The 26,069-nt window shown below is 38.3% G+C and overlaps 1 protein-coding gene across 2 annotated transcripts; it reads left to right on the top strand.

The window, feature by feature from the left end:
• Nucleotides 1–1,652: 1,652 nt before the first annotated feature.
• SLC17A5 (solute carrier family 17 member 5) lies at nucleotides 1,653–24,745 on the top strand. 2 transcript variants are annotated; one of them, XM_068183839.1, is made up of 11 exons: nucleotides 1,653–1,848; nucleotides 5,064–5,260; nucleotides 6,686–6,919; nucleotides 7,403–7,490; nucleotides 10,104–10,190; nucleotides 11,387–11,505; nucleotides 12,432–12,590; nucleotides 14,851–14,983; nucleotides 16,714–16,861; nucleotides 21,413–21,503; nucleotides 23,046–24,745. In XM_068183839.1, the coding sequence occupies exons 1-11, from the start codon at nucleotides 1,788–1,790 to the stop codon at nucleotides 23,181–23,183; spliced, it is 1,455 nt and encodes a 484-aa protein (XP_068039940.1). In that variant the 5' UTR covers nucleotides 1,653–1,787; the 3' UTR covers nucleotides 23,184–24,745. The 2 variants fall into 2 exon arrangements, with proteins under 2 accessions (XP_068039940.1, XP_068039941.1); XM_068183840.1 differs by lacking the exon at nucleotides 1,653–1,848 and adding an exon at nucleotides 2,349–2,806.
• The last annotated feature ends 1,324 nt before the right edge of the window (nucleotides 24,746–26,069 follow it).

Below are 26,069 nucleotides of genomic sequence, written 5' to 3'. Positions count from 1 at the left end.
ATTCAAAATACAACTTGCCTTAGGAAGAAGAAATAAGAGATTAAAAAAAAAGGGGAGTTCTAGAAAAAGCTTTGTCTGTCATTCCAGGCCCTGCAGCCCCTCGTCCTCCTTGTGTTATAAGGAGAGGAGTCTGTGGAGAGTTTGGAGTTCAGACTGTGCATGGAACTGATCACACTCATGATCCTGTGCGTGCTGCGCACAGTCCTGGCCATACACCCCTACAATTCCTTCCTCACAGGCTGGGTGCTAGTCTCTGGTGGTATGTGCAAAAGTGCCAAGAAAAGTACAGCATGTGTGAAAAGCAAAGCTAAAGTCTGAGTATTACAAACCAAATCACCACTTCTCATAAAATGATGCAAAATATGTTTGATACTTGTTTTATTTTTCTGTTTTCTTCCCTTAATTTTGGCTGTAAGAATGGCTTCCAGTAAGTCTGACTCACAGAAGACCCTCAGGCTAAATTGCAGAACCAGAAGAGAAGCACTGATTTGTTTCATGTTTTCACATAGATGTAATACCGTACGATAGGAACACATCCACTGCTGTTCTATTGATACTTGCAAACTTATATATCTACCTTGTGTGAAACAATACAGCTGAATATGCTGCCAGGAATCTTTTACATTCCTCTGTTTTCCAGTATACAGAATTTTCCAGGCAGTTACTTACACACTAGTAGGATGGCATGGGCATTTAAGCAAAGGCAAAAATTTCAGTGGATGACCAGCAGCATCACCAAAATGACCCAGCACTGAGCCCTGGCAATGCTGGTGAGTGGATAAGGTGAGTGGAGGTGTCTCATGTAGGAAAGAGCCTGTAAAACTTACAGATCTCCACTCTGTTGTTAGCTTTGACTGAGGTTGAAAGGAACTCTGTCAGGAGCTGTACTAACAGGACAAGGAGTGATGGGTATAAATTGAGAGAGAAAAGTTTAGGTTATATAGTAGGAAGAAATTCTTTACTGTGAGGGTAGTGAGAAACTGGAACAGGTTGCCCAGGGGGGTTGTGGATGCCGCAACCTTGGCAGTGTTCAAAGCCAGGCTGGAGAAACCTGATGTAGTGGGAGATGTCCCTGCCTATGGCAGGGGAGGTTGGGACAAGATGATCTGTAAGGCCCATTCCAACCCCTTCACATTCTGATTTTAACACCTCACTCCAGCACTTGCGCACTGCACACACACACAAAGCAAAAGACCACGCGCTGCAGATACTGCAATTTATTTTTAAATGGTATTTCGGTGGTTGCAGAGAGACCCACCGCCTCCACCTCCAGCCTTCCCTTCTCCGCCCGTGGCTGCTGTAGTGGACCCGCACCGAGAGGCCGCTCGCCTGCACTGAGAAGCAGTCGCTTGTGGTGAATCAGTCTGATCAGATTAGTCCTAACTATGAGTAACTTTTCCCTCAGCATTCGGGACATCGCGCACAGCGACACCCGCCGCCCGCCTGTGGGCGCGTTCCTGCGGCTCCGTCAGCCTGCGGGAGGGAGGGAACGAGCGGCCGCCCTCACTAAAGATGGCGGCCGGGCCGAGCCGGCAGCAGCGTGGCGCTGCAGGCGGCCCGCCCCTGCCCGTCACATGACCGCCGGGGCTGCGGCCGCCGCTGCCCGGCCCTGGCGGGGCAGAGCCGAGCGGGCAGGGAGCGGCGGCGGGGGAAACTGTAGCCGAGCCGAGCCGAGCCGAGCCGAGCCGAGCTGAGCCGGGCCGGGCCGCGCCGCGTTCCCGGCCGCAGCGGTGGCGCCGGGCGGTCTGGCCCTGAGCGCGCTGCGCGGTGCGGGTGGCAGCAGCGAGATGGAGCCCGAGGAGGGAGAGGATCGCACCCCACTGCTGAAGGAGCCCCAGCCCGACACGGGTGAGACGGGCGGCAGCTGCCTCTGTGTGGCGGCGTCGCGTTGCCATGGAGGCGCCGGCCTCGAGCGCCGCTGCGGGGCGCGGGGTCGGTGCCGCCGTGCCGCTGCCGGGGTGACGGGGGCAGCGGTGACGGGAAAAGCGGTGGCTGGCCCGGGAGCTGCGCCGCCCGCCCGCGCCGTTAGTGGCGTTCGGTGCCGGGGACGCCGCGGTGCCCGGGGGTGCTGGATCAGGCACGGCCCCGAGTCCCGACAGCGGTCGCGGCTCTGTCGGTGACGGGGTCAGGCGTGCAGCCCTGGCAGACACCAGCCCTCGGCTCGGTGCCGTTGCAGTAAAGACATTCCAGCCCAAGTACCGGTCCAAATATTAAAAGCTACCGAGGTCCACCGAGATTGTGTCAAAATTTCATATGAAGGCAGAATTTGAGTAAGACTAATTGCTTGTTACAAGTATTGAGAGGAAGGAAGGTGAAAGGATGCACGAAGACTCGATATATGGTCAGAGCTTAACAACAGAGCCCGCATGTTTATATTTATCGCTGCTGTTGTGCTTCCCAGAATGTATAACCTATAAAGAGTAGAGTAAGATTTTTAGTTTCTTTAGCATGCCATGCAAAAATGCCCTAACCTACTTGGCAAATGTGCAACTGCATCAAGGGGTGCTGCTAACAAAATGACTTTAAAAGCGCCAGAAGGAGAGAATTTGAGCTCAAGTCTTCCTAAAGCAGTATGTTCTTAAGTTTGCACAATGCATCAGGCTCCAGTTGGAGGTGGCTTACCTCACCCACAAGGAAAACTACTGCAGATGAGCAACTTCCTTTAAACTGCCGTGCAACCAAAAAAGGCACCGACCTTTTTTAACTGCAATTTAAGAATCTTGTTAAATTATAGCTACAGTGCTTTAAAATATGCTCCTGAAATCAGAATTTGCTATAGATGTAGGACCAAAGACTACTAGTCAAGGTAAGACCTTGAATCCAATGCTTTAAACTTTGGTTAGCTGCTTTAAACTTTAGGGGGGTGAATGTCTGTGTCTCTGGTTATAGCACTCTCCTGAAACGCACCTGTAATCTTCTTGAGTCTTCCGTTCTGTTAACCTGATCTAACATTCATAGATATTTCAAGTGCACATGATGGAATGACAGAGAACCAACAATTTAGTAGCTATTGGCTTCAGACTTCAATTCTACACGTTTGTTAGTTTTTTTTTTTAATAAAATGTTTACAGTTGGGAAAAAAAAATCTGACACTAGTGACCTTAAGTTCTTGCACATCTGTTTTGTGGAGCTTGCTCTCCATGCAAGTTGTATACCAGTAAGAGCCTGATAGAGGAAGAGTATTGGATGTTCCAGTTAATCTGCATTTCCAAGGGAGGGTTACATCATCAGTGTGTTATTCAGCTTTCTGTTATTATTGTCTAACCCCAGCAACTACAAGAAGTGGAACAGTTAAGTAGCCTTACCTGTAATTATAGTAATTTTTATAAATTATATGACTTTACATTTTCTACTTAAGGCAAATTGCTTTTTAAACAACAACAAAGAACAGCAAAGCTGCCTGACTAGTTTTTGTGTACTAAGTACTTCCTATTATTGGTGCCTGTTGTTTTTAATGTAAGCAATAAAGTCTTGGCTGCTCTCCCTCATGTAATTTAAGTTCCAGGTTGGCTTTTTCAAATGTTTCTGAGGCAAAACTTGCAATTACCACAGGTCTGGAAGGGGTTTTGCATATTTGTACAATAGCCTTGTTTATTATTTATTTATTAAATGAACATACCAAGTACAGCATCTCTGTGTCATTTTAACAACTTGTGCAGCCATAATGAACTTCACATAAAGTTTGTCAGGATTAGAGACTTCAAAAGTGGGAAAGTTCTGTTAATTTCATGAAAAACAATCTTGCAGGAAGGCTCTGTTGGTGCTCCCCCTGAAAAATAAAATCACATAGGCTCATTTTTTTTATTGCAGGGGAGTTACTGGGAAGGGGAAGATATCTTTGTCCACAGGGCATGTCCTTTGTTTCTTACTGCAGATCAGAAAATCCACTCAAGTGACATACTGCAGTAGCAGATGAGGCTCTGGTCAGTCCTGTTGATAGATGTGGTTGTTCTATTCATCATTTGAACTCTGAGTATTGAAAGATGAGATCACTGCAGATTGATGTAAACTGATGTAATATCTGCTGGTCTCCAGCCTTCCCAGAGTTTCAGACATCCAGGTTATAAAACTTCACATTAGTAACGTAGCTCCCTCACAAGAGGGCAAACTCTACACTCTGTTTGCAAATTAAGCAGATTGTTCATGTAGTTCCTCCTCAGTTTGGCACTCCTGCTCAGTAGTTTCAGGCATTCCCAGCTCACAAAGAGTAGCTGCAGAGATTTAAACTCTTGCAGCTCAGCTCTGGTCTGGATCTCTTGGCACTGATGAATGCTCTCTGCCAAATGCTGCTGTGTACTGCTGTAGGAAATCAATAACTGTGTTACAGTGCGTAGTCTGCTATCTGTGGATAAACAACTGACAGAGCTGACTTAATGTCACGACACAGATTTTATGCTGAATCTTAGGACTCATTTCCTTTGTCTCGTGACGGCCAAGAGGGTGTACTGGGTTACTGGGAACCTGTTAGTGTTTCACAGTGCCACCACAGTGTTTGCCATTCCCCTTTCTGGTAGTTTTGGCAGCTGTCAGCAAATGTATATTCCCTGGTAAGCAAACTTATAGAAGAAAAATTTGTCCTAGAAAACAGTCTGAAGTAGCAATGACCATTCTTCAGCACTATTTTAGGAGTAGTTGTGGTTTTTGAGCCATTTTTGTGTATATTGCAGACTTCCCACTGATTGTTTTTGGGGTTTTTTAAGTGTGAAATTCTGTCTTGAATAAATACTACAGTATTTTGGAAAGGACTTCTGAAACTGTTTCTAAATCCATTTCCTCAGACCACACACTATGCATCCTCTGCAGTCCCCACTCTAGTGTGGGTAGCTGCCTGTTGTCTAAACGAGGATTACATTTGCTTTGCATGTCAGTATGAAAGTGGGGTTTTACATTTTTTTCAACCAGCCTCAGACTCTACCACTATTGAATAAACCCCTTAAGAAGAAAAATGACCTTGTCTTCTTGCTAATTTTTTGTCTTACTCAAAGATTTCTGACAACCTTAGTAAAAACTGCTTATCAGTTTTTCTTATTCTGTTAAACATGTTTCTTTTGCTCTCCTTTCAGTCCCTGCATGCTGCTCAGCTCGCTACAATCTTGCACTCCTGGCCTGTTTTGGGTTCTTCCTCCTGTATGCATTGCGTGTGAACCTCAGCGTCGCTCTGGTGGATATGGTAGAACCTAACACAAGCTCAGCAAAGAATGTGACTTCCAATGTGTGCCCGGAGCATTCCTCCACCATAAATGTTCCTCGCAACACTACGGTGAGGTCTCAGGCGTATTGTCTTGTAATGTGGCGTCTCAAAGTGGTTTTAGAGCTCTGTGATAGATAGAACCATATTTAGGTGGCAAGAGAACAGGCTGTTTTTTACTGGATGGCCTTTCCAGTGATTCTTTCAAAGCTATTCTGGGAAATATTCACCTTAAATGACTAGATAATTGAGAAGTGCTGTGCTCAGGGCCAGCTTTTTTACATATCTCTTTTCTGTGCTATTCCTTAGAAATTGGCTAATCTGACCACGTAGATCTACCATGACTCACTGTTTTATAGGCCACTTATCAATTCTTACTGTTACATCTGCATCAGAGCTCCCATCACTGTCCAATTTGCCTGTTCTTTGTACAGTCACAATGGCATGAAATTCAGTTTCATTACAAATTAACATATAATATTTCTCTCTTCACTTCTTTGATCTCTTTCCCAGATCATGAATTTTCTCTTTATATCCTTTACCTCTGAATTCCAGTAATCCTTAAAATCACATTCTTAACTGAACTGCTGGATACGGAAAAACAGACTTCTGAAAAAACACCAACTTTATGAATTTGGACTTGTACAGATCTTGTCTTGTGGTTGATGTAGTCCTGAACACTCTTGCCATCTTCCTGCTTTAATTTTGTTTGCTTGTTTAGAGGTCATTTATTATTTATCACAAATAAATTAAAGTGGTGAACTTTATGGGAAGGTTCTGTCTCATCATTTCTGTGAAATGTATGCTGCTTATTTAGATGCAGAAAAATTGGTCTTTTGGAAGTGATCCCAAATGTCAGAATCACATTATTGGGCAACAGTTCCTGTCTTCTTGCTGGCTTCCTTTATAGCTGCAAATTCCTATCTCAATCATCTTCACTTTTATTGCATTGTCCACTAAACTCATCTTCTCTCTGTTGTGCTTCTCCCATTATTCCACCTACCCTTGTGAACCCTGTCCTTGACTGCTCTCTTTCTTGACATTAAATTTAAGCACCTGCATCTCCTTATTTGTTTTTTAATCCATAAATTTTCTGCAGGTAAAGCTTTTTTATAGAGCATGACAGAATGTCCACTCTGTGGTTTGGAAGTGGGATTTGTACTCAGGCAGACTTACATAGTCAGTACCTGTCACCAGCTGTTTAGAATTCAAAAAGGGATAACTGACAGAGCACTTGTATTTCATGTAGTGATGATTTTCATACTTGGGTTAGATATGTCCAAACAGATTGTAAACTACCTGAACTAGCTTTTAACACAACTTTGGTTGCAGTACAGATGGGTGTTGAAAAAGGAGACCCTAGGGAGTTGGTCACAAAAAAAATTGAAATTTATCTAAAAAGGACTAAATAGTGGATCAATGTAATTAAAAATATGGTCAGAGAAACTGGTATCTTTAACTTACTGCATTTTGTTGGTTTTTTTTTTCTTTTGTTAGGGAGAAAAGTATTCTTGGGATGCTGATACTCAAGGATGGATCCTTGGTTCTTTTTTCTATGGCTATATCATTACTCAGATTCCAGGAGGATATCTTGCAAGCAGAATTGGAGGCAAACTGTTGCTGGGGTTTGGCATCTTTGGTACCTCTGTATTCACCTTGCTTACTCCCTTAGCTGCAGATTTGGGAGTTGGCTACCTCATAGCTGTCAGAGCCTTGGAAGGACTGGGAGAGGTAATCCTGTTTCCTCTATGTAATTTGAAAATGTATCTGAATAATTTGTTTAAAATTGTAGTGATTAGACTCTGTGGGGGTTGTTATGCTGGAATAGTATATGGATTGTTTCATTTGAGTGGCTTAGTTTTATGGTTTTTTTAGAATAATTAAAGCATTTGCACTATATTTTAGCCTAAGCTTTTCAAATAAGAAATGTAAGGATACTTGAGACAAAACTATTCTCATTTTTCAGAAACCAGGGCCTCGAAACAGTGTTGTTTGTATTGCTGCTGCTTTTCGAGTATATACAGAATCAAAAGCAGGAGAAATTAATTCTGCCTCCTTATTCTCATGCTTTGCACAATTTTTATAAGTGGTTTCTTGGTAGACAGCAAACTAATAGATTGTACTGCTTTTTAATGAAGCGTGATTTGAAACATGTAAAGTTGAAGTGAGTTCTAAAATCCTTGCATTTCAGCAGAATGAAATGATATTTTCTAGGGTGTTACCTTCCCAGCTATGCATTCAATGTGGTCTTCTTGGGCTCCTCCACTGGAACGCAGCAAGCTCCTTAGTATTTCATACGCAGGTGAGAAATTCCCACGCTGATAATGGGATTATAAATTTTTACTGCAGTAACAGGGAGGATTGACTTAAATCAAAGGGATTTATATTGTAAATTTTAATCAGCATTTAATCCAGAAAGTGTAACATTAAAGTAAATCTTGCTTTCCATTAGTTTTCTTCATTTATTCATGGTTTTTATAACCTGACAAAAGGTATTGATCTATAAATAAGTATAAACTTTTGTATAAGTGGTGAAAATAATTACTGTGAAGCTGATTAATAGAAGATACTGTAAATAAAAAAGATTTATCATTAGGAACAAAAAAACTGGGGCAGTCACAGGATAGAGCTGTTTGGTTGGTTTTTGGAGGGTTTTTTAAGTGCTCTTGGAGGAACTTGGAGAAGAAAACATCCAAGGTCCCATGTATTGCTGCAAGAGCTCCTTGTCAGAGTCGAATACTCTCTGACCAGACTGTCCTAGATATTCTGTGTCTGGAAGGTGTTATGTTTGATATCAGATTTACTTCTTTGAAGATACTTGATGTTACACAGGCTTTTTGATTTAGCATAGTGATACAGAATGTACTGAAAGCACAGAACAAGTACAAGTTAGCACTTAGCAAATGTAAATTGACAGCAAAATGTAGCAATTGCAATACACTTCAGTTTGGGTTGAATGCAAGTCAAGTCTGTTCTCTCAGAAATTGTTGTTTAACTTTTGTACTTTGTGTTCGACTGACCCATGTATTCACTCCCCTCTTGTTGGTCTGGCTAAGTCAGTGAGACAGTCTTTTAATGGACTGAATGAGGAGAAACATTTACACCTCCAGGTGATACTGCTTATCTAAACCAAAGCCACTCTCTGGTGCCCTTTGTGTTGAGATAAAGTCATCTTCTTTGCAGCAGCTGTAGTTGGTCACACCCAGTGTTATTCCCCAAGTGAAGGACAAGTTGTTCTTGCCCACCTCCACTGAGCCTTCTTTTTAGGGGTTTATTGGTCAGTCACATTGCTCAGTGCAGTGTTTGAGGGGCAGGTGAAAAATACAGGTTGTTCTAAATTTGCTAGTCAAAATTGATATTATTTCTTTGAGGATGACAAATTCTGTATTCAGTTACTGAAGTAATGGTTTGCTTTGCTCACTCTTATTAGTAATAATTTGTTTTTTTATCAAGAAGACGGGTCTATACAAAGTAAACTTCAGCTACAGTTTCTTAAGGAGCTAAGACAGTCTAGTGACTCACTTTTCCCAGGGGGATGCAGCCTTAATCCTTTTTCCTCCCATTTCTTCATTTTGCTCTGAACTAAGTGTCTCATCACTTGTTGAAGTGACCCTTCAAAGAGCTACCTCAACTCATCTAATGCATCAAAAAGCTTTTTTCTTTCTATTTTTTAAAAATCTTGGTATTTAATTAAATCTACTTTAAAAGAAATCTTCTTCTGTGACCCAGCACGCAAGTTAAACAGAGGGTACAGAGTTGGGATTACCTTGTACTGCGTTTAGCAATTGGGAGCTTTTAAACTCCTTTTGTATTGTGTGAAAATATATGCTAATGTACTAGTGAGAAGAGTCTGTGGCCTTGAACAGCCCATTGTTAGCAGTCACGGGTGGATAAATATCTTGTGTAATCTTGGCAGGCTGTTTTCCTTTCCTTCCACGTTGGCAGTCATGTGGTCTGTAGTTAATTTAATCACAGTTGTGTTGATTTTCTGAGAGAACATGTGGTGGAGGTTATATGTAGTTGTTACTTTGATTTATATTTTGCATGATGTATGTGGTTTTATTCCTTGTTGGAGCTTTCTGCCTCAAATAAAAAATGTTTCCATGAAGATGGAACCTAGGTAGCCAGAATATCAACATAATCCTAATATTTTCTGAGTTAAGTTTGGAGAAGTAACTTTACAGCTAACATTAAGAAACAAAACCTACTGTTTATCACCAGTAAAGTGTCAAGTATGTAAATACTACGGATTTCTGGTTTAGATTTCGAAAGGGAAACACCTGCCATTCTTACTCTTTGCAAAATGTATGTTGAATTATAAGCACAGGAATAGTTCTTTCGGGCTTTTGGCTTCTGACCTAGAATCTGCTCATCTTTCCCTTCTCCCTTGACCCTAGACCCTGTCACATTCAGGAAACATGGAAATTGAACTTACTGGTTATATATGCCTGATTTCTGCTTCATGTTTCTAGCTTTCCTGGTTATGTGGCGCTAGAAGGAGATATGAAAAATGCAAACTGACTATATTGTCACATTATACTCCCAAGGCCTTAATTACACTGTGTTCAGCTCTCTCTTGTTTTACAGCAATACCAGTTGACTAATTTGCATTGGTTTAGATGTGTTAGAGCCATCACTTTACTGGGACAAATATGCCAAGAATGCTTATCTTTTATTGCTCGTTGCTTCTAATTTTGGCTTCTTAGGGATTTATGGCTCTATTTGCTTACAGCTGCCAAGGTAGCTCATTGTGCCTGTATTTCTTTAAAGCAAAGCACAGCCCTCTAGTGGCAGTGACAATCTTTATTCATGATTTATTACAGAAAAATAAAATAACTCTGAAATGGCACTTATACTTAAGGGGTCCATAGGAGATCTGATTATTTTTCCACTTTGTTTTGCTTTCTTCTGGTAGGTGCACAGCTGGGAACTGTTGTGTCTCTGCCACTATCTGGTTTAATTTGTTACTATATGAACTGGGTTTATGTGTTCTACATATTTGGTGAGTTTGTGTTGTTTTGATTTTTTTTTAAATTATTAAAAGTACAGTCCATATTCTTTTGAAAAGCATATCTTATAAAACTTACTTTAAGTTTTAAAAGCTTGTTTGACATGTTGGGTTGCTGTTTTATTCCTTCTGGGCAATTAGAGACATTTAAGGCTAAGTAGATTCAAGTGAATGGCTAAATAAGCCTTCTTCCAGTGAGCAAAGCTGTCTCTGAGTTGGACAAAAGCTGGTACAAGTCAAATGCTCTTAACTCTCCCACCACTTGAAAACAACAGGCTGAAATTTCTTATTTGAAGTGTGAAATTGTGTTAATAACTTTAATCCCAGGAATAAATCTCAACTTTGAATGAAAGAACGTGTGAAAAGTTACTGCTGCTTAAAATGTAAACTGCAAAATCTCTAGCAGTCACAGGGACCCTGAAGGAATGCATAGCATGATTACTGTGACTTATATTCTGGAAGAAGCTGAAACAGAAAATATTTTTTTAACATCATGTCTTAACTAATGCCTTATACAAGTCTGTTTATGTGTCTGAACCATTTTGTATTCTGCATGGGAAAGGCAGAATCAGACTATAAAACAAGAATTGCATTTCCTCCAAAAATTTTTTAGAAATCACAAAGATTCAAATCAAAGAACTGAACAAAATGAATTAAGTTACAATATTACATAAAAGTGCAGTAATTTGAACCAATAATTGAAAAGTTACCTTTTTTCAAATGACAATTCTGGGGTTGGCTTAAGAAAGAAAAGGAGGAATAGTACATCAATTAAGCTGCATGTAGTGTTATTCTGTATATGTGCACAGAGTATTTTTTGTGATTAAACTTAATGTGAACTTTTTATTTCCTGAGGGTGAGCCATATTATTTGTGGCTTTTCCATGTGACTGATAAAAATACACTTATGTATGAGCACACAGCTTTCTTGCTGTATGAAGAACTACAAGTAGACGGAAAAAAAAAAAGAGAAAAAATAAAAAGAAAACATTCTGTTTAGTCATCTTCATTCTTTATTGTATCTAAATGTGCATTGTTAAGCTACTTTGGGGAACTAGTGTTTGTAAGTAGATTTAATTTTAATGAACATTATTTTTCTATTAGAGTATTGAGAAAACACTTCTGACTATATAATCTGAGAGTATTACTCAATAAAATTGCTTTTTAAAAATTTCTGTCTTTTCACTATAGGTGCACTTGGTGTATTGTGGTGGTTCTTCTGGATGTTGTTGGTTAGTGATACACCAGAAACTCACAAGAGCATTTCACATGCTGAAAGAGAATATATACTGTCTTCTCTAAAAGATCAGGTACAGCGCTTTGGTAGAGACCAACCTACTTAAGTCTGAACATAAACCACAAACATGGTCATTAATGTCAAGCTTTGTTTATGGTTTGTTACATGTTTTATTATGCTTCGTTATATGTTTATGTAAACATGTTTATCTTTAGAATAACATTCTTAACCTAAGATGGAGGCAGGCTTTTTCAAACTTTTTTTTAAATAGTGCAGTTGTAAACTGAAAAGCAATCAATAATCAAACAAAGAATTTATAATAATGCTTTTTGTTACAGATATTGTTGAGGTGCTTTATTTAAAAAACTTTGTATTTAAAAAAATGCTCAAATCTGTCATTTTAGACTAGATCTAGACCTGTATAATGTCTTTAACATTTGCAATACAATATTTTACAGCATTTCTTTTTCTCAGTGTGCCATCTAGATTAAGAAATAGATTACTATTCACTGAGAAAATGCTTATGAGCCAGTTCCTGAAGTCTGCATAAGATTCATTCTGATGACTGGGGGCATATGTATCTACAAACAGTGAAGCTGGCTGAGAGACCAACATTAATATCTAGGATTGAGCAGGAAAGGTTCAGCTAAATCAACACCTGAGGGGTGTCCAAATATTTAATTATTTATAATAAAAGCAGAAGGCATCAAATTTCAACAGGGAAGCCATACTTTTTGAATTACAACATGTAGTAATTAGTTTACTTTGGAATAGTGAACATCAGAGCAGTAACATACTTTAGTAAACCTTCATTGAGAACTGAAGACAGTAATTCATTCATTGCTGATGACTTGCATTTATCAAGTGAGACTCGTTTTGTGCCTTTCAGAATGGATCATGAGCATAGATTTGGTTAGCATCAAAAACACTATTTAGTAAATGTTCATATCAACATCCTGATTTCCTCTTTTTCTCTTCTCTTTATCTCCTGCTTGCCAGCTTTCTACGCAGAAATCTGTTCCCTGGAGACCTATGCTGGGGTCCCTTCCACTCTGGGCTATTGTCGTGGCACACTTCTCTTACAACTGGACTTTCTATACACTTCTTACACTCTTGCCCACATACATGAAGGAGATCCTGCGATTTGATGCACAAGAGGTGAGATGCACACAAATATAGTAATTTTCTTCTGAATTAAATAAACTAAATCACTTGCTGTTTAGAATGGAGGAAGCTGTTTAAGAACCTTGGAATGTAAGGGTATAGCTGGGAAATGATAACTGCACAATTAAGCAGATGCATCAAAAATGTTTTCTGTCTTATAATTTCCACTTTATGGACTTATTTGACATTTACCTTAGTGCTAGCTTTCAAGTTAAGTTTTCTGTTAGAAGATGCATGGTACCCATCTTTACCTGCTCTGCTTTAAAACAGTAACTATAAAAATATTTTCCCTTTTATATGGCTTCTATGATTATTTCAGATTTTACACCAAGTTTTATGGCTTCTGAAATAGTATCTACTACTTTGCTAACTCATAAAGGAGAACATTGCCAGTTAAAAATAAAACTAAGAAAACCATTGGATAAGTGGCATTTTTGAAACTATTTTAAGGATGGGGTTTGGGGGAGGAAGGTGCCAGAGGGAAGCTTCATTCTGATAGGATCACTTTCCAGATTGTCAATTTCTTTCCTCAATGAGCAGCAGAGGTAAAATACCTTTTCTTATTAAGTTAACTGGATGAAACAAAACCATAGTCTTAAGGTCCAGATATAGTGCTTTTCAAGGAAATTTTATAAAATTAAATTATTTATCAGGGAAAAATTAGGAGGTGGGGAAGGTGGAGTATTCTTATTTATAGCAATTACTTGACTGTACTGATCTGTCTTTGATGAAACAGTTTTGGTGATGGCTTAGCTTACCTGTAGAAACTGGTATAGCTAAGATAAAAAGGTGCTCAGAAATTCCAAGAAGTTTAACATAGTCTTTTCCTGGTTTAGCAAACCAAACTAGTTTAGAGCAATCTGAAGATGAATGCCATGCAACAAAGAGGTGATAGCAGCAATCTTGGGAGGAGAAGATGGGGAACTTAAGCATTAGAACAGAAGGTTGCATTAGGGCAAGCTGCAAAATGGCTGGAAAATACTAACTGAAGTTGCTGGTTGTTCTCCTCATTATGCCTCTTCAGGTATTCCCTGAAGAGTCATCAATATCTGTGGAAGTCATTTGCTACCACAGCTCTCAGTTGCATGTATTTTGTAAAACACCATTACATCAAATGGTAGCAGGTTCTGCTGTGAAGTGGTTTCCTTTGTATCTGGGTTATGATTTTTCTTTTTGAAGTAGCTTAGAATACTGACTGTGGTGAACATAAAAAAAAAAAGCTTGTGTAATAGTAGTGTTGGACTAACCGTTGCCACACATTTAGATGGAAATTGCATTACCATTTAAAATATTATACAATTGTTGCTGTTCAGTTTCCTTTCTAAAATACAGAAATTAGTTAAAAATAATCCCATGTCTTTGAAATAGTGCTTCAAAAAAGTTTTTTAATTACTGAGACTGTCTCTATTTTTTGAAATTTCACTTAATGTTTTTGAAAACTGAACACTGAAATCCAACAGTCAGCATGCTTAAGTACCAATAGAATGGACTTCAGGTGGGGATGTTTCTTGTTTCATTTCAAATTAAAATTCCTAGGGAATCTTTCACTTCTTAACAAATATACATTTCATACTAGTGTATAAAGGTCATACTACTGCTACTCAAATAGTCATACTATTGCTATTCAAATACCCCTTTTGAATCACAGATAAGGTCAAATTATAGCTCTGTTATCAGTAACTATCCATAATTTTTTGAAAAGGTTGTAAATGTGAGCAGTTCAGTAGTACCTTTTGTTTCCCTTCATCAGAAAATCATGTAGAATCAGGCAGAGGTCTAAGCAGCACATGTTTAAAGTATTGGGAATTAACTGATGACTTCAATGTAAGGAATATCAGATCCTGACTAACTCAGCTTTGAGACTGTGGGATGTCCAGCCCAGATGTGATGAAAAGTCCAAGTTCTACATTTTGTTTCCATTTACAGGCAGCACCAGATGTTTCAGCAGATGGATAAGGAATAATATAATTTAACAGTAGTACAAAACCCAGAGATCTGTGTAGTTTTCAAAATTCTGAATAATATTTACAGCTTCCACTTATTTTAGTAACTCACTTGATATTGGTATCCTGGAAACTTCCACAATCAGGTTAACATCCACAGAATATTATAGTTACAGTTTTCTTCTTCCTGAAGCTAGTTGCTGATCTAAACCTTTGAGTTTTTGGTCCGACTGCATTGGTAGTTATGGATTAATTCAGGATTGATTTGTCATTTTAGTGTTTTAACTGTCTTCTTTTAACCTCCTTAACAGAATGGATTTTTGTCTGCCCTGCCTTATTTTGGCTGCTGGTTATGTATAATTCTATCTGGCCAAATTGCTGATTACTTACGGGAAAAACAGAACTTCTCCACTGTTGGTGTTCGCAAATGTTTCACCCTCATAGGTAGGTGCAAATATCATCTCTTGGAACATATAATCTTACAAAATATAATAATATCAACTTGGGAAAATCTAAGGGCATGGGGGAGTAGTCTGACATTCTGCTGTGAGATGAGGCAGCATTGTGCATGGCTGGAGAGGAGCAACTTTATTTGTACATCAATGTGTCAGGCGTAAATCCTATCTTTTTCCATGAGAAGTAGGCCTACTGGATAAGAGAACAATAAGAGATTGTCAAAAGCTCTCTTTAGGTCAAGATAATTGGACTAAAAGCAAACCAATCAAATCAATGGTCATGTAAAGTCACCACAAAAGGGTGAATGAAACATTGTTATCAAAAAAGATTTATCAAACTGACATGATTATTGTTCTGCATGAGCCTATTCTGTTGTTCAGTGTTTTGTTTATCTAAGACTAAAGTAACTGAATAGGAATTCACTTGCAAAATTTACAGTTGCTACCACAGTAGAAAGACCAAACAGAATCCAAAATAATTGGGAGGAGACCAAAATAATTGGTCTTGACTAATTGGGAGGAGATATGATCTGAAATCACCAACAGCTCAACCAGATCAGTCTTTTAATGAACTAAATAAAAGGCTGTATTTAGGAAAGAGAAGTTGATTGCTGAGTAAAAAGGGGACAGGAGAAAGAAATTGAAGAAAAAAAAAAAGGCAGATTAGGCACAAGATCCACAAAAGTTGTGGCCCAGTTATTGTATGGCGATCCTTGCTGCCTTCTCAATTCAGCTGATTCAGTTGCTTTCTTTAAAGCAGCTCTTGTAATAAATTCTCAGACATTTTGTTTTCTTTAAGCCTATGCTATTTTGGTGATTCTATTTACTGCAGGGCTGCACACCTCACACCCATGTATGCATAACTCAGGAGAAAAAATGTTGTTTTAGGAAAAGCAGCGCTTGGGTTGGCTTCATCAACAAGAGCATGTACTTGCAGCTGTTTGCAGAGGTCATGATGGGGTCATGTAAATGGGCTCTGGTACTGGGAAACAGCTACCCAAGTTAACTGCAGATAGGAAGCAGTGTGCGTGAGCTCATGATGGCTCATAAGCTGTTTCCAGTGCCTGCTGCAGCATCTCTACAGCTATCTTGGATTCACCCAGGGTTCACAGTTTTAGTGCAGCTCAATTTATTTATAGCAATAAATAAAAGTAATTTGTGAGGTAATTTTCAGAACCTGTTGATTTTTGTTAATTTTTTTATCTTGTTTGTTCCTTGCCGCTTGAGTGGGATATTTCTGATCTAGTTGCTGTTTCCTGAGACAGCAACAGTTTTGCAACCCATCTGCTCTTCCTTTTTACAAGGACGTGTAGTGATAGGACAAGGGGGAATGGCTTCAAACTGAAAGAGAGTAGATTTGAATTAGATAATAGGAAGAAATTCTTTACTGAGAGGGTGGTGAGGCACTGTAACAGGTTGGCCAGAGAAGCTGTGGCTGCCCCATCCCTGGAAGTGCTTAAGGCCAGGTTGGACGGGGCTTTGACCAGCCTGATCTAGTTGAAGGTGTCCCTGCCAGTGGCAGGGGGTTGGAGTTAGATGTTCTTTAAGGTCCTTTCCACCCTGAACCGTTTGTGATCCCGCAGCGTTCCGCTGTGACGCGCGCGGTGCGGTGCCGCTTCTGTACGCCAGGGGGCGGTGGAAGTTGTATGGAAAACAGCTTGGAGCCTCCAAGTGTCTCTCCTGTTAAATGCCATTGATTCTGAGGTTTCTGTTTCAAAGGAATGATTGGACCTGCGGTGTTCTTAGTAGCAGCCGGATTCATCGGCTGCAACTACACGCTGGCTGTTGCATTCGTGACCATATCAACAACACTAGGAGGATTTTGTACATCAGGCTACAGCATCAACCATCTGGACATAGCACCTTCGTAAGTATTGTGAAACTGTTAGTGCATGTGAAATGTTTATGACCCCCTTTTTTTCTTTCTGTGTTGCTGGGGTGCCTTGGAAATGTAGCTGAACAGCATGTGCTGTACAGGCCTGCAGTGTAAACACTGACAATTACTTGGGTTTACAATATTAAGCACTGTATTTCCAAAAAGTGCAAGTTTGGCAGAGGATATGACATAAACAATATTTTAGAATAATTCCAGTTTAAATCCTGCAGCAACAAATTATATAATTTCTGTAGTTACAGATTTTAGTTATAGACTTGATAGACTTTTGATTCATGTATATACTAGGACAGTGTTTTTTGAACTGTACAATGCAGTTAAGTGTTTTCAGCTTTTCTATCGGAGCTATCAACCTCTGGTATGAACATTACCATATTTAAGCATTGTGATACAGGCAAATTATTTGCATTTGAAAAACATTCTGTACACTGGAATCTAAATCTTGTTACAAGTAGTTGACCTGATTTGTCAGTAGGTAACAAATCACGTATGTACAAATGCCCTCAAATGAATAATTTTCAAGAATGGAAGCTTGAGACTTCAGGCTGTAATTTCTCCAGTGTGTTACAAATTCATAATTGGGCAGATCTATCAGTTTCCCAAAAAGTGTGTATGTATGTATATTCTTCTAAAAGTGCACTGGTAAGAGTCAAGTACTTTGCTTTGTCATTCGTTTACCAATTTGTGGTAGCACTTAGATGTGAACAGGGTCAAATTATTTTATGTCCAAAGAAAAGTATGTTTCAGTATTAATGTGTAAAATGAAAAGACTAAGTGTAAGTTTAGAGGAAAAAATATTTTGTAGAAGTAGCATCTATAAAAAAATTCTCTTCCATCTAGACAACTTATGGGAGACCTTGCATCCCAGCTGAAGGTGGTATTCAGGCTTTGGCAATTGAAATGATGGTGGTCATATCCACAATCATGGACAATTTTTTACTTAACAAATGGATATGAAATAGTGAGAATCCAGTTAATCTTGGCAGGTGAGGTTAGGTAGTAAGCAAGAGGGGAGGCATCAGTGGCCAGCTATAAACAGTTTGTAATGCTGAATTGAATATGAAAGTTGAGAAAAATAGCTTCTGTGCTGCACTCTGTTTTAAATCACATATAACTGCAAACTTAAAAAATGTACTTAAAGAAGTTCTTCTGGGTTGTTATGGGACCATTATACAACTACTGTTTCAAGCTTAGTTTTGCAGAACTACAACAGTTAGTTTCCAAAATTTGTATTAAATGGTGCTCGTTATGTGAGTACAATTTAACCTGTCCATGGAATGCAATAGAGCTGTGACAGGAAAAAGGAAATCATGCAACTGCAGTGTGACTTACATACAAGGAACTTCTGTATGCAGGCAGTGGCTGAGGTTACCCAAACTAGGACGTTGTATGTGTCTTCTAATTTTAGATACTTAATTTTGCATGTCAAATATGTGTATTTCAAGAGTCAATTTGTTTATAACAGTATTCAGAATATTTTAGGTGTTGAAAAAAAGCCACAAGAAGAAAATGATGTTACACAGTGCTGATGCCTGTCAGCAGGCATAGTCAGTTATCTCACATGAACTGCTGCTGATCCCTCTGACCAAATCCCACACAGTTCTTCCTGCCCTCCATAAAGTCCTGCGTTTTCCCTTTGCATTTGCACCAGACAAGTTCCTCTAGCTCTTCTTCCCTCTCAGACAGGCAGAAGGGAGCACACTGATTGCAAGAGGGTAAGTGTCTTGCTGATAGTTCAGAGACTTTGGCCCAGCATTGCCTCTAGAGGCAAGTGGCTGCATATGTGGGAAGACTTTCCTTGGTGGTGACATGGTCAGGGTGAGTGCTGCTTTATTGAAATCAGTGATTTTCTATTCAGCACATGCATGCTTTACTTCAGGATAAATCTGTTCAAATGGGGACAGAGAAGGAAAAAAAGCACATCCTTGTAACAAAGGTCATAAGGTCATATTAAAAATTATTTTCAGATGCAGAAATGCAAAAAATATCTGAGATGAGAAGAAAAAGAAGACTGTCTTTTCTCCTCCCCCACAACTAATTTTTTGCAACTTGTCTGAACTTTGTTGGATAAAATGATCAAGGCAGAAATGCATAATTTCAAGGAAATGCTTGACATAATTGTAGAGATCTAAAAACAGAGTCTGCATAAAATTGTGAAGGAAACCTCGGTAAAGAGTGTACTCAGAGCTCAATATTTATTTTTCATAATTTACTGAGTGAAAAACATTAGAAAAATCAGAAATTATTCAAAGCAATTTCAAAATGCACAAATACCCATTTACAGTGTTTGAAAGTGGGCTGCCAAAAATAGCAAATGGTCCCTTTTTGCTACTAAAACTTGCATAATATCATAGAAATAATTATTATATTCACAGGAAGAAAGTGAATGAAAATACTGATGCTTAATTAACAACAATATTTGCTCTGTGGTTTTGGTTGCTAACATGTATTTATTATGCCATTAGTGAATTGGATTGGGGAAGGGTTGGGGACAGGAGGCAGACAAGATTATTCTTTTGGGGAATATATATTATATTTTAGCTCTTTAAATCTACATTAGTACCTTTCTATTATTAAATTTTTTAATATTGGTGTTACCATGAACCCTTGTAATATTCATGTGGCTCTGTTGTACACTAAACACTTCACATTGCTGGATTTTTTTACTCTTGATTTTACTACTTGACTGCTCTTGCAAGTTAATTTGTATTTGGTTATCCCCACTATGCCATAAGAACCTGACCAGCAGCCTACTATTGGTTCTGGTCTAGAGACATGTCACGTTTTGCTTTCCCTTTTCATGTGGGAGTTTCCACTGTGCTAAGGGAGTGCCATCACAGTTATCTGCATCAAACAGCGAGCACTATCAAGAATGCAACCTATGTCAGAAACACTGGGCATAAACAGAGGCGTTTAGCCAGCAATTGGTTGCCAAAGATCTTTGATGTCTGTTAGCCGTATTGTAGTGCTTAAACACGTTGAAGACATTTAAAGTGCATTTGGTTCTACTTAAAGGCTTTAAACAGGGTTTTGCTTTATATGCTTCTTTTCCTAAGGGAAACTTTTACGCTTTGACATTCAGCTTCATAAAGGCCTATTAATTCTAAACCACTTTCCAAGATAGGAAGACTGCATGCTAGGTTTATAAAAAATAAAGAAGTTTTAACTAAAGCATTGCCATGCTTTAAACTGATATGTAGTGTAGAGTTTCAAGAAAAAATCAACTAGTAGGCTAGATGATTGTTTGCCTTTCTCAGGAAAAAAACACATGTTTTCCTAATACCACTGGAATGAATATTGCAATCTTTTGTAACAATGCTGTATGGTTGAATTCTCCTGTTTTGGTGAAGAAAATTCCAAAGCTATGCATTTCTCTTTAGAGATGAAATATGTTTCTGTTATGTTAATATTGGTGAGGACATAATTTTATTCTGAACAGCCTAAAATGATCACTGGGATATGATTCCTTTCTCTTACAGTAAACTGCAACTATTAGTATATTATATGATGCTTCACCCAACAAATTCACCTTGAAAATCTAAAACAGGGACCTGTTCCCTGGTGATTAGAAGGTCAAACTTCTGTGGAACATCTGGCTCTTACTTCTCTTCAGTCTCTCTCACAAGTCTGCACTTGTGGTACAGTTTCAAACTTTCGGTATTGCAACATGCCTGTGAGAGAGATCTTGAATTGCTTAGAGATGAGATGCTGAGACTCAGATATTAAGCAAGTTACCAGCTTTTCCCAGCAAGTTTTTATGGCCGCTGGTGCATACACATACATTTGTGTGCGAGGGAGCAGAACGTTCATGGAACAGGAGCCCTCAGAATGGAGCTGCAGGAACAGCAACCAGCAGAACTGGTTTAGTCAGACCCATTTCCCATTGGCCTTGACCCACAGAAAGCTGAAGGGAAGGACTCCCACAGCACTCTGAACTCCTGTCTTTGGAATATACACTTTGTAATATAAGTGGGGATATCCAGGCACACTTCTGATACTGCTTTCTTGGCAAACAAATTTTTAGCAATGAAACCTGAACCAACTCTTACTGATGGCAAACAGCACTTGGACATACTTCTTGTTGTCTTTCTGCTTCAAGACATGCAATGTGTCTTTAACTGCTCCAATGGATCCATTGCAAACAGTTTGGTTGTGGCTTAGCAAAGGGGATGTGGGTTTGGATTATGGATCTTGAGCAAAGACATAGGCAATTTAAGTTAAATTCCTTAACTAGCTTCTGAAAAAATAAAGACATGCAGAATCATTTAAGTAGAAAAGGATTTTTAAGATCATCACACCCAACCATTAACCTAACACTGCCATTCCACCACTAAACTATGTCCCATAAAATGTATAGCTGTCAGTTGTTATTAGAAGAAAAGCAAGTCATTCACACTGGAATATTTGTCTTTTAATTTCTCTTGTGTGATCAAGATGAGGCCTACATGATCAGGTTAGCCAAATTGTTTCCATGATTGATAAGCCTTGCATGTTAATAAGCAGTGTTAACAACTTCTCTTGCAGGTATGCTGGAATTCTCCTTGGGATCACAAATTCTTTTGCTACTATCCCAGGAATGGTGGGGCCAGTTATTGCCAAAAACCTCACTCATAACGTGAGTCTGTTTATTATTTTTTTCAATTGTTATATTTTTATCTCAGTTGACTAGAAATTCCCTCTTCTCAAGTCTTCAGTCCTGAAATAAAACATTTACAAGGTTATACCTGTAAGTCATATTGTTCCATTGTTGGGAATTAGTTAATTCATAGCTCTTATTGTCCCAATTCCAATCAGGAAAATAAGGGTAAAATCAAAGACCTTTTTAAGACTTGAAAATTTTACTGACTCACTCCTTATATTCTCTAGGAATAAAATTAATATATTTTTATCACTGTAGAACTCTGATAAAATGCCAGCTAGATGAAACACTTGTGGTATTGTTTTATTACATTAGAACAAGTTCTTGCTTGTTTTTTTTAATTATGCTCTCACGTGAGGTGTTGAGTTCTAATGTCAGCACTTGTCAGATAAGTGAGAAACTAGATTCTAGTGTTAGATTTGACTAACAAGGTGGTGTAGTGATTTGGATAGAAAAAGAGAAGCACTAGGGCTTTTGAGGAGTTTTTGATTACCATTTTTTCAATGAACATATGATTTATTCTAAAATCTTTCAAGAAAGAGAGATGGGAGGAATAAGCTTAGTGATACACTTGAATTTTTTAGAGTTGGAGGTAATTCTAAAGATTTTCTTTAAAATCACAGAATATTCTGAATTGGAAGGGTCCTACAAGGATCTTCAAGTCCAGCTCTTAAGTGAATGGCGCATATGAGGATCAAGCTCATGACCTTGGTGTTATTATCACCATGCTCTAACCAAAAACAATCAGAAAATATTCATTAATATATGATTCCAATAAAATCAGTTCTTCCAGATACCTTAACAAGTGGGTTGTTTTAGGATATTTTTGTTCAGTTTAGTTCTTTCCCCTCCATACTAATGCTTCAGGTATTCTGTTTTTGTAGTAATATCATTTACAAGTTACACCATCATCTGTGACTTAAAAAACCCCAAACCTTTAAGACATCTATAGATATTATTTCTTTATTTGAAAAGGAAAAAAAATGCAAAAAGCAAATAAACCACAGTTCTTTACTGCACATTTATTAAGGCCTTTCTTAAATACCAGAGTTTAGAGGATTACTCTTGAAATCTGAGTTAAGGTAGCTACCTTGTTTGGACCAAAAGGCATATGAGTCTGGAATGTTCATAAAGTAGTCATTAGGCATAGCTTACTGCACAGTGCAGGGCACTTCAGCTCTTGGATCACCTGGTCTGAGAGCCAAGGTAGTGTTTCCCTTACAGTAACATTGTCTGCATTTGTATCAATGGTTCTGCATCTTGGGTGATAAACTGATCCAGGTAGGGTGATGTATTTCTGATAAGACTGTGTAAGCTGTATTATAAAACTGAAGTTGACTTTAAAAATTATTTTGTCCTTTATGTTTATAATGCTTTTATGTTGCTGTGAAATCATGCTGAATGGCATTTACATTTAAATAGGCAAGGCATGTAAGCATTGATTTTAAAGTTACTTTTTCTTTAGTGTGTAGCTGCAAACTGACTGCATCTTTTTTTTTTTTTTTTCCCATTTGACAGAATACTGTGGGAGAATGGCAGATGGTTTTCTATATTGCTGCCTCTATTAATCTTTTTGGAGCAATTTTCTTTGCATTATTTGCAAGTGGAGAAGTTCAGGACTGGGCAGTCAGTGGATATCACTTGCATAGAAACTGAAGGAGATGTTGAAATACCAAAGCTGTGCTGAGTCCCATTGTGCTTAGAACTGTGTGACCAGAAAAGTGCCTTCCCTGCTGATGCCTAGGAGTCTTCAGAGCTATTCAGTTAAACTACTTTATCTCTGTATCTTTTGTACTGAAAATAATCTGGCAAACTATGTGTTCTATTTCCTAACAAGAAACTACTTGGATTAACTATAGAAATTTCATGCTAGGACTTGATATCAAATATATGATCAAAGACATTTTAAATCCATGTGTTAAACTCTAATACTTTCCAGGTTTTAATTAATATTTTCTGAATTAGTGTGTAGGCAGATGTTTGCTGATACTAAAATGAGAGGGAAAAGTACAGTGATTTTGTAGCACTGTAAGGAGGTGACATGCAAAGAATTGTACCCAAAAATGTGTTTTGATTTCCATTATGAAACTGATAGTTTTTTACTGTTTAAAAAATTGTAGAAGAGCTCTAGTTTCATACAATCTTTTATAGTGCTTTTATTTTGTCATTGTTTTAACAATGGCTAAAAATGCATGTGATTTACTTCCATTTTATGCGCAAGTTTTGAATATATAAGCATTCCCTGTTTCATGAATACTGTTCCACAACTAATGCACAGCAACAAGGAAGTAAATGTAGCATTGGAACTGAGAGAGTAAACCATGTGTCCTCCATGGTGCAGGTTTTCAAATAGGCCTTATTTTTATTTCTCTCTGCAAGGAAGAAACAGTGCAGCTCAGTGGTTTAAATCTAGGCAATGTACAAGAGTGAACTAGAAATAGAATATCTGCATGATTACCTTAAAATAACTTTTTGTTTGGCAATTAATTTTTTGTCCCTTTAAATCAATGCAGTGGAATTCTTTCCTCTTGCATGTAGATAGGTTTGTCAGCTTGTCTGTGTAAATGAAATAAAATAAGGCCAGTGTAGCAAATAATGAGGAAAATCAGTTCTCTAACAGCCTTGTTTGTTAGTCAGAAAAAACTAGAGTATAAAAGAACTAGTGCAACAACCTGGTGCTGTTATTCTCCTATCAAGATAGAATTTGACACTCAAGAGCATTCTTTGCACAGCGTGCACTTAAATGCCACAGAGTAGGATTGAAAGTTGTAAAAACAGTGGTCTTGTTAAAAACAAATGGCTGAATAATGCTAGAACCACAAAGCAAAGGAAAATTCCTGTGCCAAAGATTCCTGGATTGGAGCAATTAGATAAAAAGGAAAAATCACTGGGCTCTGGGTTTTTCGTTTACCACCAATCCAAAAGAAAAGCCCAGTACTAAAGCTGCTCCAGTGGAGCCTACCTTCCTTCATTTCTAGGAAATGGCATCTGCCTCTCCTTTTTGGCTTTAAGAGCCATTTTGTTTTGGCCTTCCTTGAAGTGTCATGTTCTCTGATGATGGATTTAAACTGTGTTTAAATCTCTGTTTGTGTCTGCAGCATTTCCACAATAAACAATGTGTTGCTAAGATTAAATTAATACTTATTCAGTGGGAGTATGTTAAAACTATATTGTGTCTTCAGTGTCTCTTCAATAAATGGATTGAACATTTGTATGTGCATCTGTTGTTGAAAATTACTATCTCCCTGAGGTTAGAACACCATTTTCAAAGTATGCTGAACAACAAGGTTGGTGACTGGATTAAGGAATGGTTAATGTTTTCTTGGAAAATTACCTTCCTCAGAAGTTTTTTGTCTGGCTTTACAGGTATGTATTATCTTCTACCTGACACTGTATTAGAAGTAATAATTGCACTTTATGTAAAAAGAAATTTGTACTCTTTCAGTGTCTTTGGTTAAAAAAGAAGGGGGAAGTTTAAAAAAATAAATAATTGTATATAATTTAAATTAATTTATGCCTTTGCTTTTCTAGAGATTGTCATCAGGACAACATATGGACAGGGTTGCAATTCCACCTGTTCTGAAGTTGGAAACTTCAGGTTCCTCTGCTTTTAGTCTTTTTCCTTGAAAACTGTTCAGCTGAATATCTAAATTTTAAAAACATACTTATTGGAGTAGATTCAGTAGAAGTGTATGTAGACATTCTCTGTATCAGTTAAATGAGTCTGAACTGGATTTAGTTAAAACTGAATTTGAGACATATCAGCAGTTGAGCACTCCAGAAATTTTTGGACCAGCATACTAGATTTTCTTTTCCCTTCATCTAATGCACCATTATTACTCATTTTGCATACTCTGTAACTTCTAAGTCAGCTTGGAAAGTAGCACTGAAAAAATGCTATAAATCTTTATATTATTTGTGGACAACAGGCTACACTGATGCTAATATACAGCTATTTCTGATTTCATTTTTTGAAAGTATCAAAATATACGGTGGGATTCTTGATTCAGTGAAGCTTTTAACACATAGCAAACAATAATATCCCCAAAAAACCCCTTAAGTGTTATCTTCCTGTATCATGCTTGCAAAAAGGAAAATCTATTAGAAAAAGCTGTCAAAATATTTTCTGCTAATCATGATAATACTTTTATTGCATTGCCACACTACTGTTTGCATGGCTCTCTCAGCCAGTTTCATCTGTTCAAAGACATTTCTCATATTCTGTTTTTTCAGGGGCAACAGGGGGTTTGAGCACCTCTTGTCTCAGTTCATCTGTGTGACACGGGATCTTGACAGAAATTGACCAGTTTTTTTGTGGTGACTGTTTTCCTGAAACAACCCCATAACTGTTATTTCTTGCTGCATTTCCTTAACAGATAAGAAGTAGCAGAGTAAGAAGTTGTGCTCTCTGTTCCATGAAGAACCCTCAAATTAGGATGTCCACCTGGAATGAGGGAAGTCAGTTCAAAAACAGATTTCACCCATTTCAGAGCAGGAATTGAACCACTGCTTTGGGAACATGTCTTAGTGTTGTCAGGTATT

Source organism: Anomalospiza imberbis, chromosome 3, assembly GCF_031753505.1.
Source record: "Anomalospiza imberbis isolate Cuckoo-Finch-1a 21T00152 chromosome 3, ASM3175350v1, whole genome shotgun sequence".
Taxonomy (NCBI): Eukaryota; Metazoa; Chordata; class Aves; order Passeriformes; family Viduidae; genus Anomalospiza; species Anomalospiza imberbis.
Note: the sequence above shows the minus strand (reverse complement) of the source record. Positions and strands in the feature narration are given on the sequence as shown.